Consider the following 15,479-nt stretch of genomic DNA (forward strand, 5'->3'; position numbering starts at 1 on the left):
TCAACACCTAGGTCACTATTTTAATTGAAATCAGTGAAAAGTGATGTCAGACTTGGAGTAAAGAAATACTATTCAAACTTTTGCCATTTGCTCTTCATGCTCCACATCTTGTAATTCAAAATGGGAGATAAGTTCTTCTTAAAGACATTCAAGGCTATTCCCCACCACAGTGATCTTACACTTGAATACAATTAACTTCCTCAAATCCAAAGTCATTCTGGTGCTTCTGCCATCCACACCACCATAATGCTTCCAGCTAGGGTACAACACTAATCTTCTCCCTCCACTTGAGCTATAGTGCTATTGCCTTCTTTTCCAGCAGTAGCAGTCTCTTACTTTCAGTATCATGGAGCTAAGACTGGGATGGAGCTTTGTAGAGGACAGAATCTTTCCACTACTCTCCCCTGTTGTAACCACCTTATGCTTTTGTCTTTACACCTAAGCTGATACATAAGTCATATGGAAGAATCTCCCTCTCCTCCAAACTAGTTAGTTCTCTAAAACTTAACTGTTGTATATTGTAAAAGCCTTAATGCTAGAACTGGATCACCTTAAGTTTGCAGAAGAGCACACACAATTTTTGAAGGAATTCTCTAAGCCACGCTCAGACAGGTTTCACTTAGTATGTTACAATAAACAGAACTCATTTTAGTTTAAGTGACAACTTTCCATTTTATCTGCTGACTCAATGATTGATCTTTTAAACAAGAAATAAGCACATATCCAACTCCTAAATATTTGCAGTTTGTGGGGGAAAGTGACTAAAGGTTGGAATTTGTTATGCTTATTAGGACTTACAGAATTTTGAGTAATATGGTCCTAACTGAACATATGCCTTGAATGTAGCAGACTACACACACTTGACCCTGAGCTGTGCAAATATACTTGTACAGGTTGAGACCTAAATTTTGGAAGGTGTAAATGACATTTTCTAACCCACACTACCCTTTTTGGAACAAGGGAGGGTTACAGTACACAGCCTTTCATCTGTTCATTTCAATACAAGTTTATCATCAGTCTCATGTTCTAAATTTACCACCATGTGTAAAGGCTAATTCCTACCCAACAAATTGTAAAGTAGTTAGGCTTTAGACTGCACTATGTATTCTTTTCTCCATTTGTGAAGTGGTCAGTGCAAGCTTTTCTAGATCACCCTGGAGATGGTTAATAACTGTAGCTTACTGCACCTGGGTCTTTATAGGTAGCATAAAATATAGAAAGCAGAATGAAAGAAAAGTAGACCATTTAGAGATCTCCCAACTTCACTGTCTAATGTTTACAATTTAAGGTTCATAGATGGTCTTATCCTGAAAAATTAGTTGATTAGAGCTCCCCATTTCTCAATTATCAGAGGGTAGCCGTGTTAGTCTGGATCTGTAAAAGCAGCAAAGAATCCTGTGGCACCTTATAGACTAACAGACGTTTTGGAGCATGAGCTTTCGTGGGTGAATACCCACTTCCTCAGATGCATGTAATGGAAATATCCAGGGGCAGGTATATATATGTGCACCAATGTAATATACGCCATCATATGCCAGCAATGCCCCTCTGCTATGTACATCGGCCAAACTGGACAGTCTCTACGGAAAAGGATAAATGGACACAAATCAGACATTAGGAATGGCAATATACAAAAACCTGTAGGAGAGCACTTCAACCTCCCTGGCCACACTATAGCAGACCTTAAGGTGGCCATCCTGCAGCAAAAAAACTTCAGGACCAGACTTCAAAGAGAAACTGCTGAGCTTCAGTTCATCTGCAAATTTGACACCATCAGCTCAGGATTGAACAAAGACTGTGAATGGCTTGCCAATTACAGAACCAGTTTCTCCTCTCTTGGTTTTCACACCTCAACTGCTAGAACAGGGCCTCATCCTCCCTGATTGAACTGACCTCATTATCTCTAGCTTGCTTGCTAGCACACATATATATACCTGCCCCTGGATATTTCCATTACATGCATCTGAGGAAGTGGGTATTCACCCACGAAAGCTCATGCTCCAAAACGTCTGTTAGTCTATAAGGTGCCACAGGATTCTTTGCTGCCATTTCTCAATGACTTCCATACCAAACTTTTAGTTTGTAGTGCTGGTACAAATCCAAGGCTGAGATCTGAGTGTCAAGCTGAGTTCTTCTGTCTTGCCTATAATTAGCACTACAATTCTGCTACCCAAATTATGGCCCTAACTATACCTATGCAATTCCATTGACCGCTAATGCAAGTAACAAGTGTTGATGTGGACATAATTTATCTTGTAGAAATTTTAGGTGGCAGGCAGAGGGGTACAGAAAAGACACTACTGGCAAACTGCATAATTTCTAATGGGAACACTCCCTTCCCCCCATATTTTTACAAAGTCAGTTTTAAAGGTAAAACTGCACTTAAGTTTAACAGGTGCTTAAAATGGAATTCAACTTAATACTCTAGACCCCAATTCTGCACATTTTTCCATGTGCATGATTTGATTCAGAGAATACTCACATGCCTAAAGGCAAGGTACAGGTAAGAGAGGCTGTACAATTAGGACCGTAAATACCTGTCAGTTATGAATACAGGGACAGTAATTTTGTTCAGAGGAAAAACTCAAATTCTGCTCTTTAGTCCTTTTCTGTATGTGCAAAGGTTTTCCTGACCATACTTGCTTTCATGAGAAACAAGTAGTTTATGGTTAGATGTAACTTAGTATTTCTTTTTCTTGTTTAAAACTTTAACAACAGAAAATAATTTTTACTAGTCAAATCCAATCCACAACGTCTCATGCCTTGAAGTCTAATCATTTCTTTTATGAAGTCTTCTAAAGTTTCAGAGAACATTTTCCAAGTTAGATTAACCTAGACACTTACATTTCATTTATTTGTCTATGATGAGAAGCATACTGAATGATGGGTTCAAACCAAAATTTTGGCTGCAAGTTCACTCTTGGAAAATTCAGAGTTGGATATGATTGCAAGTCGTCCTATTCAGGAATGTTCTGATTCAAGATGATTTGAGCCCCCACCTCTAATTTAGATCTTTAAAGACTTACATGGTTCAGGCTGTAGCTACTTGAGACACCCACTGAGCACACTGCAGCAGCCATGAGCAGATAAATACAGGGCTCCAACTTTTGGATGATTGGGGGCTGGCGGCAGTTAGTGGCATCTCAATACTAGATTTTATGGTCTGATAGTTTGTTAATCTACATGGTACAGTGCAAAAAAGTGTCACAACAATTTAATTAGATACCTTAGGAAACAGTTTGAGAACAGAAGCTGTCAAGCCACAGCGGGAAGAACTTTTGAAAGCCATGACGGCGTGAACTCCATAAAAGCAAAGATGTTAACTTTCATCTGTTGCTGTGGGATGCAATACTTTCCTTGCAGCTCTGCAGCTTGTCAAATTCATTTTTTAAACTAGGCAAAGGGTAGAGAGAGAAATCAGCTTTAATCCTTTTTGAAGTACATAATCTAAAGCTCCAATTTCAAACCGTGGTTCTGGGGAAAAGACTATACAAATTAATCATACTTCATCATTAGAATGGCTCAATGGAATTCTCAATCATATACAGTTTGGGGTACATTATTCCTTAAATTTTTTTTCTATTTTCATAACTAGTTATTTCTATCTCATGGAGGAAAAAAACACATTTGCAACAAAAGCATGCAATATGATAAAAAAACACTTCAAACTAAGAAGCTATGGGAATTTAATTTCATGGTGTTTGTATCTATTCTGTCAGCTGTCTCCTTTGATTTGGAGAAGGCAAAAATCATTATCCACATAGAAAATTTTATAAGTGGGCTCAGATTCCTTTATTCCAGAACTGAAGGCCAATCTGCATCACAAAGTGGCTCCATTGAATCCAGAAATCTGGTCCATATCAGAAGGGTCACATACCAATCTATGTAAACACATTTTACTAAAACCAGAGACACTATTTGCACCACCACACACCTTCCTCAAGGCAAACATTTCACCATTCTTTGAACTAGTTTAAGTGGGAAAGATTTCTAAACTTCTGAAGCTAAACCAACCGGTAGCTCATAGCAAGAGGAATTACAATGCAGTTCTATCAATGCACATCTATTTCCACTCCCCCGTCCACCCCGCCACACACACACACACAAAACTATTAACATAGGAACCAACTGAAAGTTCAGGAAACAAGATCAGAAACCTTGTTAGTGTCTAACAGTTGTGTAAATATCTCTTTCCCAGATATAGCCCATCTCAATATGAATTTTAATAGTAATGCTACTGTCTATTATGAATTAAGCAGTTAAGTACAGCAAGTAAACTTACTTTTTAAAATAACAAGGCACTGGAAAAAATTGAACATTTCTGAATTTGAGATTATTTATTTATTCATTCCACTAAGGAACAGCAGGGCAGTTTCTCAATCTCACTGTCTCTTGCAAATGTCTTTAGTGTGACTTGTAAACCCATACGAGCAGTATTTTTACCACTGGATTTGATCAATCTTGCATTATTAGCCAATTGATTAATAAGACTGTTGCACAAACATTTAAAAATAAAATCTTTTAAATTCATTCCTTCACAGACAACTCAATGTTTCCTATCACAATAACTTATGCTTGAAAATTAAAGCAAGGATATTTAGTGTTTGGTGGAAATACGGGAAGTTTCAGAACCATGCATACGCAGGGAAAGATACCCAAATATAAAAAACAGAACTACTCTTTCTACTCATGTATCCGTGAAGATATCTGCAGAGAAAATATATAAAGCTTTCAGTCCTTCAGAAGCACTTTATAGCTACAGTTGATTTATAGTTAAATGGAGTTTCAAAAGTCCAAAGTGAGCCACTATAATGTCCTGTAAACAAAAAATTCTAGGATATTAAGGACAGTCAGTAATTAAGAACTACTTGAAGAGCTATGGCTGTTCCTTACGGAGCGCAAAGTCAAAACTGTTCAAAACCAGAGAATTATTTAATATCAATTTACACTTAATTCTTTTTAATTTCAACGTCCCAGCAAAATATACGAAAAACAGTCTTTCCACAAGTATAAAGTGTGGAAACATTTTAAAAATAGGGGAGTCGTTTGTTTTTTTTCCTAATGCAACTGTGATCATCAGATTCCATAGTTTAATCTTGGTAACAGATTCTTGTTGGAAAGAATCCTTTTGTTTTGTGGCTTTTGCATGCACTTAACTGGAACCAAGTTTGCAGAGTCTTCTTAAGAGCTCACCAAAACATAAATCATGCTAGAAAAGAAAAGAAAAAATTTAAATGTAGTAAATTTAGATGCAATAGTTTGATTAGATAAGTTAACAGTATTATGCATTTCATTATATTATGCACAGATTCATTCCCACTGAAAAAGAGCAGACACACACAGCTTGTGTCATTACAATAAAATACTGATAGTTCACCATGACTTTTTAAAATCCAGGTGAAGGCATTAAAAACGAACCCGTGAACAGAAGTGTCATGTATATAACACTCTGGACACTGGGATCAAGTGGCAGTCACAACAAGCAGTCTTGCATAGGCTCAAACACACTATACATAGATATATTGGAAGAAGTTTTTTTAATCATGTTTTTCCTAATCTTTTTGTATGATCGCATGAAGAAACGCTGACCCATCAGTTGTACCTCGAGTGTTAAAGTCAGTCTGTGCAATGTACTGGCAATAGTACTACATCACTACATTATCACCAGCTGTTGCTTCCCACATCCCTCCTTTTTAGGGAGTTTGACTTTATGTTTACAGCTTCTCTGTCTTCTCACCCATGACAACCATTGTACCAGCAAACTTCAATGAAACCCAAATTTTAAGACAAAAGTCACTTTTTAAAATATTCAAATTTCACCCATATTATAATCCAAATACTTTTATCATAAAAATTAAAAGGTTGGGATTTTTTGATTCTTTGGTGGGAGGGCGGGTTGTTGTTTTTTAAAATAGATATATACACATTACATCCCAGGCTAAGCGTCTGAAATATTTTTTACACATTAAGATAAAAATGTCAGGGCATTTTTTTTTTAAAGAAAGTTTCATATAAATTTAAATTTTCCCTCTGGGTTAAGCTCAAACAAAAAGTTTCTGACTAAGAAACTTACCCATATAGGTAGTAAAAAAATGATAGGAGGTAAAATGCTAGTTTGCACCATCCTTCCTTCTGACAATATGCTAAAATATCTGCATTCATGATGGTTGTAGGATCATAAAGACCTGGTCCACTCATTACAGGCCTGCTCATATATCTGGAAAAGACAAATTAGGTTAGCAGTTAAGCTGGGAAAAGAAAGCTATGGGAAAAGCAGGTTCCCCCACCCCAAAACACAAAATAGAAATTTGCGTAAGGAACCATGCATCTTTAACTGCACTAAACATTTACTCTATCCAGCAATTAACAATCCATGAGAGTAAAGTGTGAGATCTCAAGCTATGGCTTTGCCTGTATGGGGATGGATCACTTCATGACTGCCTGTTCTGTTCATTCCTTCTGAAGCACCTGGCATTGAGCACTGTTGGAAAACAGGATAGTGGGCTAGATGGACCACTGGTCCGACGCAATATGGCCATTCTTATGCCCTTCTGGTGGTTTTTTGCACTGTAACTGCACTGCACCAGCACAGTTTATCGCAACTTCAAATCATATTACATTATAGATGGTGCTATGCCAAGGGTGGGCACGACAACCCTTTAAAATAGGATGTAGGATCTAAGACACCGTATTACAGGCTTATTAAAGAACTGGACAAGGTGCAGAAGAGAGCAACGTGGGAGAGAACTAAACGTAATTGGTATGGTAAAATACTAAGGAAGGCTTTGGTAACTTCAGCACCATTTAAAACGTACTGCAGTACTCCCATTCGTGCTTATCTAGCTGGAAAAAATATTCCTTTTAAAAAATAAAAGGAAAATAGTCTTTTTTACTTTTTATAACTGTAGCATAAGATTGTCACCATTTTATCACAATGGGCCTTTATGCTTTATTGCTGAAGAAATGGGACAATTAACAAACATCGCAAAAGGACAGTAAGTTATAATTAAGGCTACGATTTTGTCGCAGAAGTCACGGAATCCATGACTTCCAAAGACCCCTGTGACTTCAGCCCTGGTGGCTGGGAGCTGCAGGATCCCGCTGCCTCCCGTACCGGCAGGAAGCTGTTGGGTACCCCCTCCGCCTGAGGCAGTGGACCCCCACGCTCCCAGCCACTGCTGCAAGGCGGAGGGATCACCCCACAGCTCCCCACCACTGGGGCAGGGGTAAGGGGACCCTGGAGCTCTGAGCCCCAACAGGTTGTGGGGGCCCCAGAGCTCCAAGCCACCCCGCAGCTGCCCACTCCCTTCACATTTTATCATGGATATTTTTAGTAGAAGTCATGGACAGATCATAGACAATAAAAAATTCACAGAAGCCTGTGACCTGTCCCTGACTTACTAGAAATATCCATGACAAAATCTTAGCCTTAGTTATAATTAACATGGAGTAGAGAGATCAAAGTCATCAATATTACCTCCAAATATGGTAAGCCAACAAAGGCATATTGAGACCCAGTGTAAGCCACTCTGCTGCACAGAGAAACATAACACAGAAGAATGCATGGATGAGGTACTCTGGAAGTACAAGCTGAAAAAGAAAAATATGCATAAGAACATGTAATTAAACAACATACAGCTTGGTTTGAATTTCTATTTATAAGGTAAATTATTGGTAAAAATTCCATACTACTATATAGAGAAAAACACTCAAATGGGCAAGTAAACTTCAGAAAGTAAAAACAGCAACTGGCAGAATACACTGATATTTACAGAAAAGTTTGGGTATTCATGAATATACAGAAGAATATTTACAAGCTGGAATGCTCAGATTATGGAAGCTTTTATTACTTATTAATCGGCTATGTGCACTGTGAACAGCTTCCACATTTTTTACAACATACCTCTGTGACATAAGAGTAGAGCATTGAGATATTTCTGCACATACCCCACATAGAAATATCCATGGGAAAAGTAATCCCCATAACAGTTTATATGCAAGAGTTTCTTTTGTATTCTACTATTTTGAAGCTTTGAACTTGATACACTATATATGTACAGTATTTATTAAAACAGACTCATTACCAAAACCTTATTTCCGGTGCAAAGCTTTATTAGACAAAGGGGCATCAACATTGTTAAGCACATCAATATGCACAAATACAAGCAATATGCTTTCTGCAATGTAGGAGGGAACAACGGTAAAATGCACATACAATTTGTGGCATATGAGCCAGTTCCGTTTTCCTTTGTACAAGACCTTTCAAATACCTAACACCTGCCTTCTTTTTAACACTGTCCTTTCCAGCAGAAGCGTACAGAGGGAATGCTGATTACTTTCAGATTACTGAGAGCATAAAATACCAGGTAACCCTGCTAGTGCTATTAAGAGATAAGTAGTACAGAAACATATGTAGATTAAATGTAGGTGAAATACCCTAAAATCAAGAAAACCCCATGCGCATCACAAAAGTAAAATCCTTCAAAGGCAAATATACCAGAAAGAATCGTATCACCTACTCTTCTGAATTATACAGTTCTCCCCAAAAGTTCATCCATACATTTGAAATGCTCACAGGATAAATAACTACAAGCTGTTTCACATAAAATTATTCAATTGCTACTACATATTTCAGTCAAGGGTTTATCATAAACTAAAGATTTATTGGTTAGTTAAATTATTAAGGAGTCTACTCTCTAAGTGAAGCACACACAAGACAACTCTTACTCTTTGACATTGCCCAATTTGTGTATCTGGGATGACTGCCTCAGAACGTATTTTGCAGTTTTCTTTAATATAGTCTAAAAGCAGATACTTGTTTTAAACACTTAAAAAGGTCTAACTAGAAATCTATAAACTAGAAGCAAACAGAGTTTTGTTCCTAATGCAGTCTAATACATTGTTTCTTTAAATGACTATTGTCAAACAAAACCAACTTACATCAACACAAACCCAAGTCATCAACTTTCTTTACATTTGTAAGACAATTACTCTTCTTGTCTAGATCACTCTTGTATACTCACCATATGTAACTTTTAGATGTTATTCCAATTATTTAAGCTAAAAAAAGTCTGACCACCAAGCAAGACCTGTTTGCTACACCATAGTAAATACCACGATCAAGATTTTCAATTTACACAAAGCTATCATATAACACTTCATGCATTAGGTTAATAAAATATTTGCTTTGAACATGCACATTATAACAGCCTTTTATTAAATTTGTGATAAGATCATAATGCATAAATGTAATGAGTATTTGCCTTCCCCCATACTGTTGCAGAAATGACTGTAAAACAGACTGAGTTGGGGAAACTGTTAGATGCACAGCTATTCAGGCACCACTTTCCAAGATGCAATCTTCTCCATAACATCATCTTTCTCTCCACTCACCCACCCTCAAGCTGCAAAGCTCTCTGGCTGTCTAAGACACATTCTTTTTCAGCTTTGAATTCAGTCTCCATTGGTGTGATTCTACTTAATTCTGCAGAACACCATGATTTACAGTGCAGCCTTTCTGTGGTTTTATCTCAATCTGCCCACTCCAAGTCAAAATGAAAGGGACGGTGAATGGGCACGGACATACTGCGTTACTGAAAATACAGACTTTCTATAAAAAGCCTTAATATTATTTGTCTGTCAAAGACACAAGGCAAGCTTAAAGTGCTTGAGGCACAGCATTAACAAATAGGAGTATAATTAAGAGTTGTATCCAAGAGAGTACACAGTATTCTGAAAGAACACTGGGGATATCCTTGGGAAGCCAACCTCCACCCTGGAAATTGTAAGGTCAGATCAGAATTAAACCCCCACTCCCCCCCCTTTTTTTTAAAAACAAACTAGTCTCCTAGATTCTGAACATCAGATAGTTCAGTGAACCTGGGTTGAGAGATGATATCATTTATTGTACATCTTCAGTTGCTGTGACTATTCAATAGATTTTAGGCATATAACAGTTTTCCCCACTTCACTGGGTAAGCAAGCAAACTTATTTTGCACAAAATATGAAAGTTCATGAAGTTATTATAAACCTGAACAGACAAAACAGGCAGATGAGCAAGCACACTGAACAAAACATCTTAATAGTAATACAAATGTTCCTAACAAAATGAAAGTAAAAGTGGGATTAAAACATTAAACTAAAAAGCAAGTACACACCTTTAATGCAATTTTGACTCTTTTAATCTTTTTGACCTTTTCAACTGTCTTTGTGCCGAAAATGTAAAAAGCAGATTGAAAGAATGTTAGTAGGACAGCTGACAAGATCATCAGCAGATTAATAATAGTCAGAATATTCAAGATTGAAAGTAAAGAAGAATCAGATAAAGAATTCTGTCTAGAAGTTCTATCAAATATACTAGACATAACCAGCAGAACATAATTTTTAATGGCCTTTTTGATTAAATCAAGATAATAGCAACAAAAATTATTTATAAATGTATGCAAAGAGGAATTCTTTATCATGTAACTTACAGGATTGAGTGTATTACATTGGTCTATGGGATTCTTGTAATCAGTCTTCAGCTCATCAAATGCTATAATCTAGAATAAAATTAGAACAGTTAGGACTCTTCAATTAAAAAGCAATAAAAAACATCTCACCACAAAATATCATTTATTGGTAAAGACCCATAAGTGCTACAAACACAATCTTAGTAAGGTCATTTTACTCATGTGAAAGAAATAACTCCATAAACTAAATCACCTAGAGCAACAAAGTGTTTGAAACAGGTCTGCTTTGGTTTAAAAAACATTCAAGCACATTTAGATTAGCTTCAGATTATTCTAGACGTTTTATATACTCTCAGTGCTCTGGCATTACATCTTTGCATTTCATTCCCTCATTCCCTTTGCCCCCTACCATGCAGAGGAGTTATATAGTGTCATTGCAAATAGCATTCAGTCCCACAGAATAGATCCATGGTGCATTAAAAAAAACCAGGGGGTTGCACACGTGACACACTTCCTCTGTGCTGAGTGCCTGTCACTTATGCCAGCCAGTTAATTAAAAAGAAGTGATCAGAGTCTTTGAAGAGACTGAATGGATGTGTTATCTTCACGGTCAGAGTGTGAGATGGCAGGCAAGGGAGATATATTCAGGAAAAAGTCAAGAACATCTTTTAATGACGGAACTTTTACCCATACACTGATGCTTAGCAAAAGGTGAATCTGCCAGGATGAAACAAGAGTCAAACCCATTCTTTGGAAAATGGATATCATGGCACCAAACAAGATGAAACAGGTAATTTACAAACAAAAAAGCAAGAACCATAGAAAAATAAGTATGAGAACCAAAACATCACGTAATCAGTACTATCAGTGTCCTTTATATTCAGTGTAAACTAGAACATGTCTACATAGCATCCTTTAAGTTACAATAAAAAGCTTATTAAATAACTACAAAGCAAAAATTGAAACTGAACAAATCTGAATATATTATATACGCACACACACTATTCATGCTAGGGAGAAGCACTTAACACACATTTTAATTTATTTCCTCCCTCAGATCCAGTGCTACTTCCTGATTTGCTTAAAGCTGCCCGAGGATGTATCTTTGTGGCATCACTTGGATTACATGAGACTGCTTGTAACAGAGATGTCCCACAATGATGCATCCTGGGACAGATTCAGCAAACCAAGAAGTTGCAGTGGATTAATGGAGAAGAAAATTATAAAATATTGGTTAAAATACTCAGGGGAAAAAAACCATCAGTTTATCTGGTACACATCTAAATAGGTATCTTAGTAACTGCAGGGACCAAAACTTTTTCTTAAAAATAAATAAATAAATAAATAAAAATAAAAAAATTCTGCTGATATTAATGGCTTAGTCCTCCAAGCTCATCAAGGAAAATATCATCTTCAAAATCTCCACTCATTCACTTATGAAGTTCATTCCTAAAGATAATCTCCTATCAGTGCTTCTCTCCAAGAGCAGGCATCTCACAGGAAACCTAGTTTCAAGTGGCTAAGGTTCCACCATTAGTCTTTTCCCCTCTGTGGCAACAGAAAATCCAACACCTCAAATAATAAGTAATATTTACTCAGGATTTACATTTTAAAAGGTAGTGAACCACAGGGAGGGAGGGGGTGGAAAGAGGCTCACTTTTTCCATTAATTACAAAACTTATTTGACTTGAGACAAACATTTAAACACGTATTCCTTCAAATAAAACACCAATATTTAAAAATATAAGATGCCCACATTTTCAACAAAAATGTTTAATAAAACAAACCCAGTTTGCATTAGCCTTTGAAAATTCTACTCATCTACAGGTGAATATTGGCAGTTTTGCATCATTAAAGTAATGAGCAAGCAGGTTATGTATCTGGGCTGGTGAGTTTTCAGGACAATTTTGCAAAGGTGGTTTACACCAACAGGAAGTTACTAAACATATCTGATCAATTATTTTATATGTACTGTTTCAAATATACACAAAATAGGGCACTATTCCTCAAACCTAAGCACATCCAGCCCTGGCCAAAGGTCACATGCAACTGGGTGCAATTCTGCATGGTGCAGAGTTGGGCGGGGGAGGGGAGGGACACGGTTAGCAATGGCAGAGTGGTCATATCTCTGCCCCCACCCCATGTGCACACAGGTGGGATGGAGCTGGCTCTCTGTGGGAGTAGCAATGGGGCAGAGGGAAGGTGGTTAGATCTCTGCCCACACCCCTGTGAATACCAAAGATGTACAGATGGCTGGGGAGGGGAGTTGGATTTCTACCCCCATCCCTGTGAGCACATGGGGATGTAAAGAGGGCTCTGGGATGTCAGAAATAGGGGCAGGTCAATCTCTGTCCCCACCCCTAGCAGTGAAGAGGGTGGAGGAGGGGGGATCAATTAAAGTTACATCTCTGCCCCCGAGGGAGTGGAGGGAGATGCCTCAGAGGAATAAGAACGTGGGGCCATTACATCTCTGTCCCCACCCTATGAATGTGAGAGGGGAGATGGCTGGAGGGGATACAACAACAGGGCGGCAGTTAAATCTCTGCCCCTTCCACCCCTGTGGAACTGGGATGGCTCGGGGGGGGCAGCAATAGTGGGCGGTTAGATCTGCCCCCCCCCATGAGCATGGGGGATGGCTGGGGGGGCAGCAATAGTGGGCGGTTAGATCTGCCCCCCCATGAGCATGGGGGATGGCTGGGGGGGCAGCAATAGTGGGCGGTTAGATCTGCCCCCCCTTTGAGCATGGGGGATGGCTGGGGGGGCAGCAATAGTGGGCGGTTAGATCTGCCCCCCCTTTGAGCATGGGGGATGGCTGGGGGGGCAGCAATAGTGGGCGGTTAGATCTGCCCCCCCCACCCGTGAGCGTGGGGGATGGCTTGGGGGACAGCAATAGTGGGCGGTTAGATCTGCCCCCCCCCACCCGTGAGCGTGGGGGATGGCTCGGGGGACAGCAATAGGGGGTGGTTAAATCTCTGCCCCTCCCACCCCGTGAGCGTGGGGGACGGCTCGGGGGGGGGGGCTGCCATAGGGGGCGGTTAGATCTGCCCCCCCCCGTGAGCGCGGGTCTGGAGACGGGGGAGGGGGCGCTCTGCAGCTCTCTCTCTCTCACACACACCGGGGCCGGGAAGCGACCCGGCCGCAAGGGGAGGCAACAAACGGTCCCGGGCTCCCCGCGGGCAGGGGCTGAGCCCCGCCCCGCTCCGCTCCGCTCCGGGCGCCCCGGCCCGGCACTCACATGCCAGATGGCGAAGAAGATGAGGGCGGCGGTGAGCAGCAGCGCCAGCATGTAGCAGAAGGCGGCGAAGGTGAAGGCCATGGCGGCGAGAGCGGGCCGCGGGGCAGCAGGCGCGCGGGGGATGCCGGGCCGGATCGCGGCCGAGGCCGGGCCCGGGGATGCAGCAGCGCAGGCGCACTGAGGAACCGCCGGCGCCGCCCCTGTCCCTTCGTCCCGCCGTCTGAGCAAAGCGCGCTCCACAGCGACCCCTGGCGGAGCGTGTCGGCGCTGCGCCTGCGCGATGCCTCCCTGTCAGCCCTCTGCAGGGATATAGGGGGCACAGTCCCCCCACTCCACCCAGGGACATCAGCACCAGCCCCATGCAGGGCTATGGGGGGCACAGTCCCCCCACCCCACCCAGGGACATCAGCACCCTGTCCTCTGCAGGAGTATGGGGGGGGCACAGCACCCCCACCTAGGGGCATCCTCACCCACTCCCCTGCAGGAATGTGAGGGGCACACCCCCTGTCCGGGACATCCTCACCCAGCCATCTCAGAGACATGGAGGGACACGTCCCACGTTGCCCCTCTGTGCCTCAGCTTCCCCCTCTGTAATATGAGGAAAGTGCTCTCAGCCCTGGTACACCACCCCTCTGCACCTCTGGGACCATTGCACCCTTTCAATTCTCCTCCCTGGCTAGTTTCTGGGCTTCAGTTTCTTTGGCTTTCAGTTCTAGGGCCTGCTGACGTGCTAATGTCTCAGCTTATTTCCGGGCCTCAGTTTCTTGCTCATTGTCCTTTATCTCCAGATCCTTCATTCTCAACTGACTCTCATAGCCCCTCCCTTTTTCTGCTACTTGCAGTCTATTCACCACTTTGTCTAAGGAAAGTGGGCATGGATCAGCCTTGTAATCTGAGCAGATTCCACGAGCACGTTAGACAGATTCACTGGTAAGGATAAAACATTGAAATAAGTTTATTAAATACGAAAACATAGATGTTAAGGGTTAGGCACAGAGGTCAAAGTTGGTTACATAAGAAATAAAAATAGAATCAATCTAAATTCTAACTTTAACAGAGTAAGCAAGATTTGAATCAAACAGCTTTTCTCATCCCACTGGATGTTCCAGGCAATGTACAGTTCTTATTACACAGGTTGAATTCCCTCTCAGCCTAGGACCAGTCTCCCCCATTCAAAATCTTTGTCTTCCAGACAATCCTCCAGGTGCAGAGATGAGGGAGGAGAGAGGCCAAGTGGTGATGTCACTGTTGCTCTTTTATACTTTCCTCCAGCTGTTAGAAAATCCTTGCTGTGTCACATGAGTTAGGCTGCCTCCATCATGTACATGCCCTCTGAGCAGGGCTGGTGCTTCCATTAGGCAACCCTAGGGCGCCAGGATTCGGGGGGCAGCATTTTGTGCGCTCTCCATGGGGCACACGGGAGCTTCGGCTTCCGTTCCTGTCGCGCCACCGAAGAAGGACCTTCTGCTGACATGCCGCGGAAAACAGTGGCAGGCAATTGAGCAGCTCAATGACTGCCGTTGTCGCCTGTGGCATTTCGGCGGAGGGTCCTTCTTCGGCGGCACGATGGGAGTGGAACCGGAAGCTCCTGCACGCCCCGTGGGGAGCACACAAAATGCTGCCCCCTGAATTCTGCCTAGGGTGCCAGAAACCCTGGTGCCGCTTCTGCCTCTGAGGAGACTCTGGGATGGCCATTGGGAGCATGGAGATCCCTTAATGGGACATCAACACCTGTCTGGCCAATCTAGATATAAATCTGTCTTGTCAGTTGTTCCTTTGTTGTTGAAAAGCC

The 15,479-nt window shown here is 41.2% G+C and overlaps 1 protein-coding gene across 1 annotated transcript; it reads right to left on the minus strand.

Annotated features, from left to right (window-relative positions):
• Positions 1 to 4,311: 4,311 nt before the first annotated feature.
• Positions 4,312 to 13,831, minus strand: CNIH1 (cornichon family AMPA receptor auxiliary protein 1). The gene is made up of 5 exons (XM_030562928.1): positions 13,688 to 13,831; positions 10,474 to 10,542; positions 7,478 to 7,590; positions 6,074 to 6,217; positions 4,312 to 5,209 (listed from the first exon to the last, which is right to left on the minus strand). The coding sequence occupies exons 1-5, from the start codon at positions 13,766 to 13,768 to the stop codon at positions 5,182 to 5,184; spliced, it is 435 nt and encodes a 144-aa protein (XP_030418788.1). The 5' UTR covers positions 13,769 to 13,831; the 3' UTR covers positions 4,312 to 5,181.
• Positions 13,832 to 15,479: the final 1,648 nt, after the last annotated feature.

Source organism: Gopherus evgoodei, chromosome 4 (genome assembly GCF_007399415.2).
Source record: "Gopherus evgoodei ecotype Sinaloan lineage chromosome 4, rGopEvg1_v1.p, whole genome shotgun sequence".
NCBI lineage: Eukaryota > Metazoa > Chordata > Testudines > Testudinidae > Gopherus > Gopherus evgoodei.

Bases quoted from the DNA above. Each gene is read 5' to 3' on its own strand.
- CNIH1 (XM_030562928.1), bottom strand. From the start codon at position 13,768: ATGGCCTTCACCTTCGCCGCCTTCTGCTACATGCTGGCGCTGCTGCTC. The intron at 6,218-7,477 runs GTAATATTGATG...TGTCTTTTCCAG, and splicing joins TTGGCTTACCATATTTGGAG to ATATATGAGCAGGCCTGTAA. The intron at 5,210-6,073 runs GTAAGTTTCTTA...TTTCTTTTCTAG, and splicing joins TTTTTTTACTACCTATATGG to CATGATTTATGTTTTGGTGA.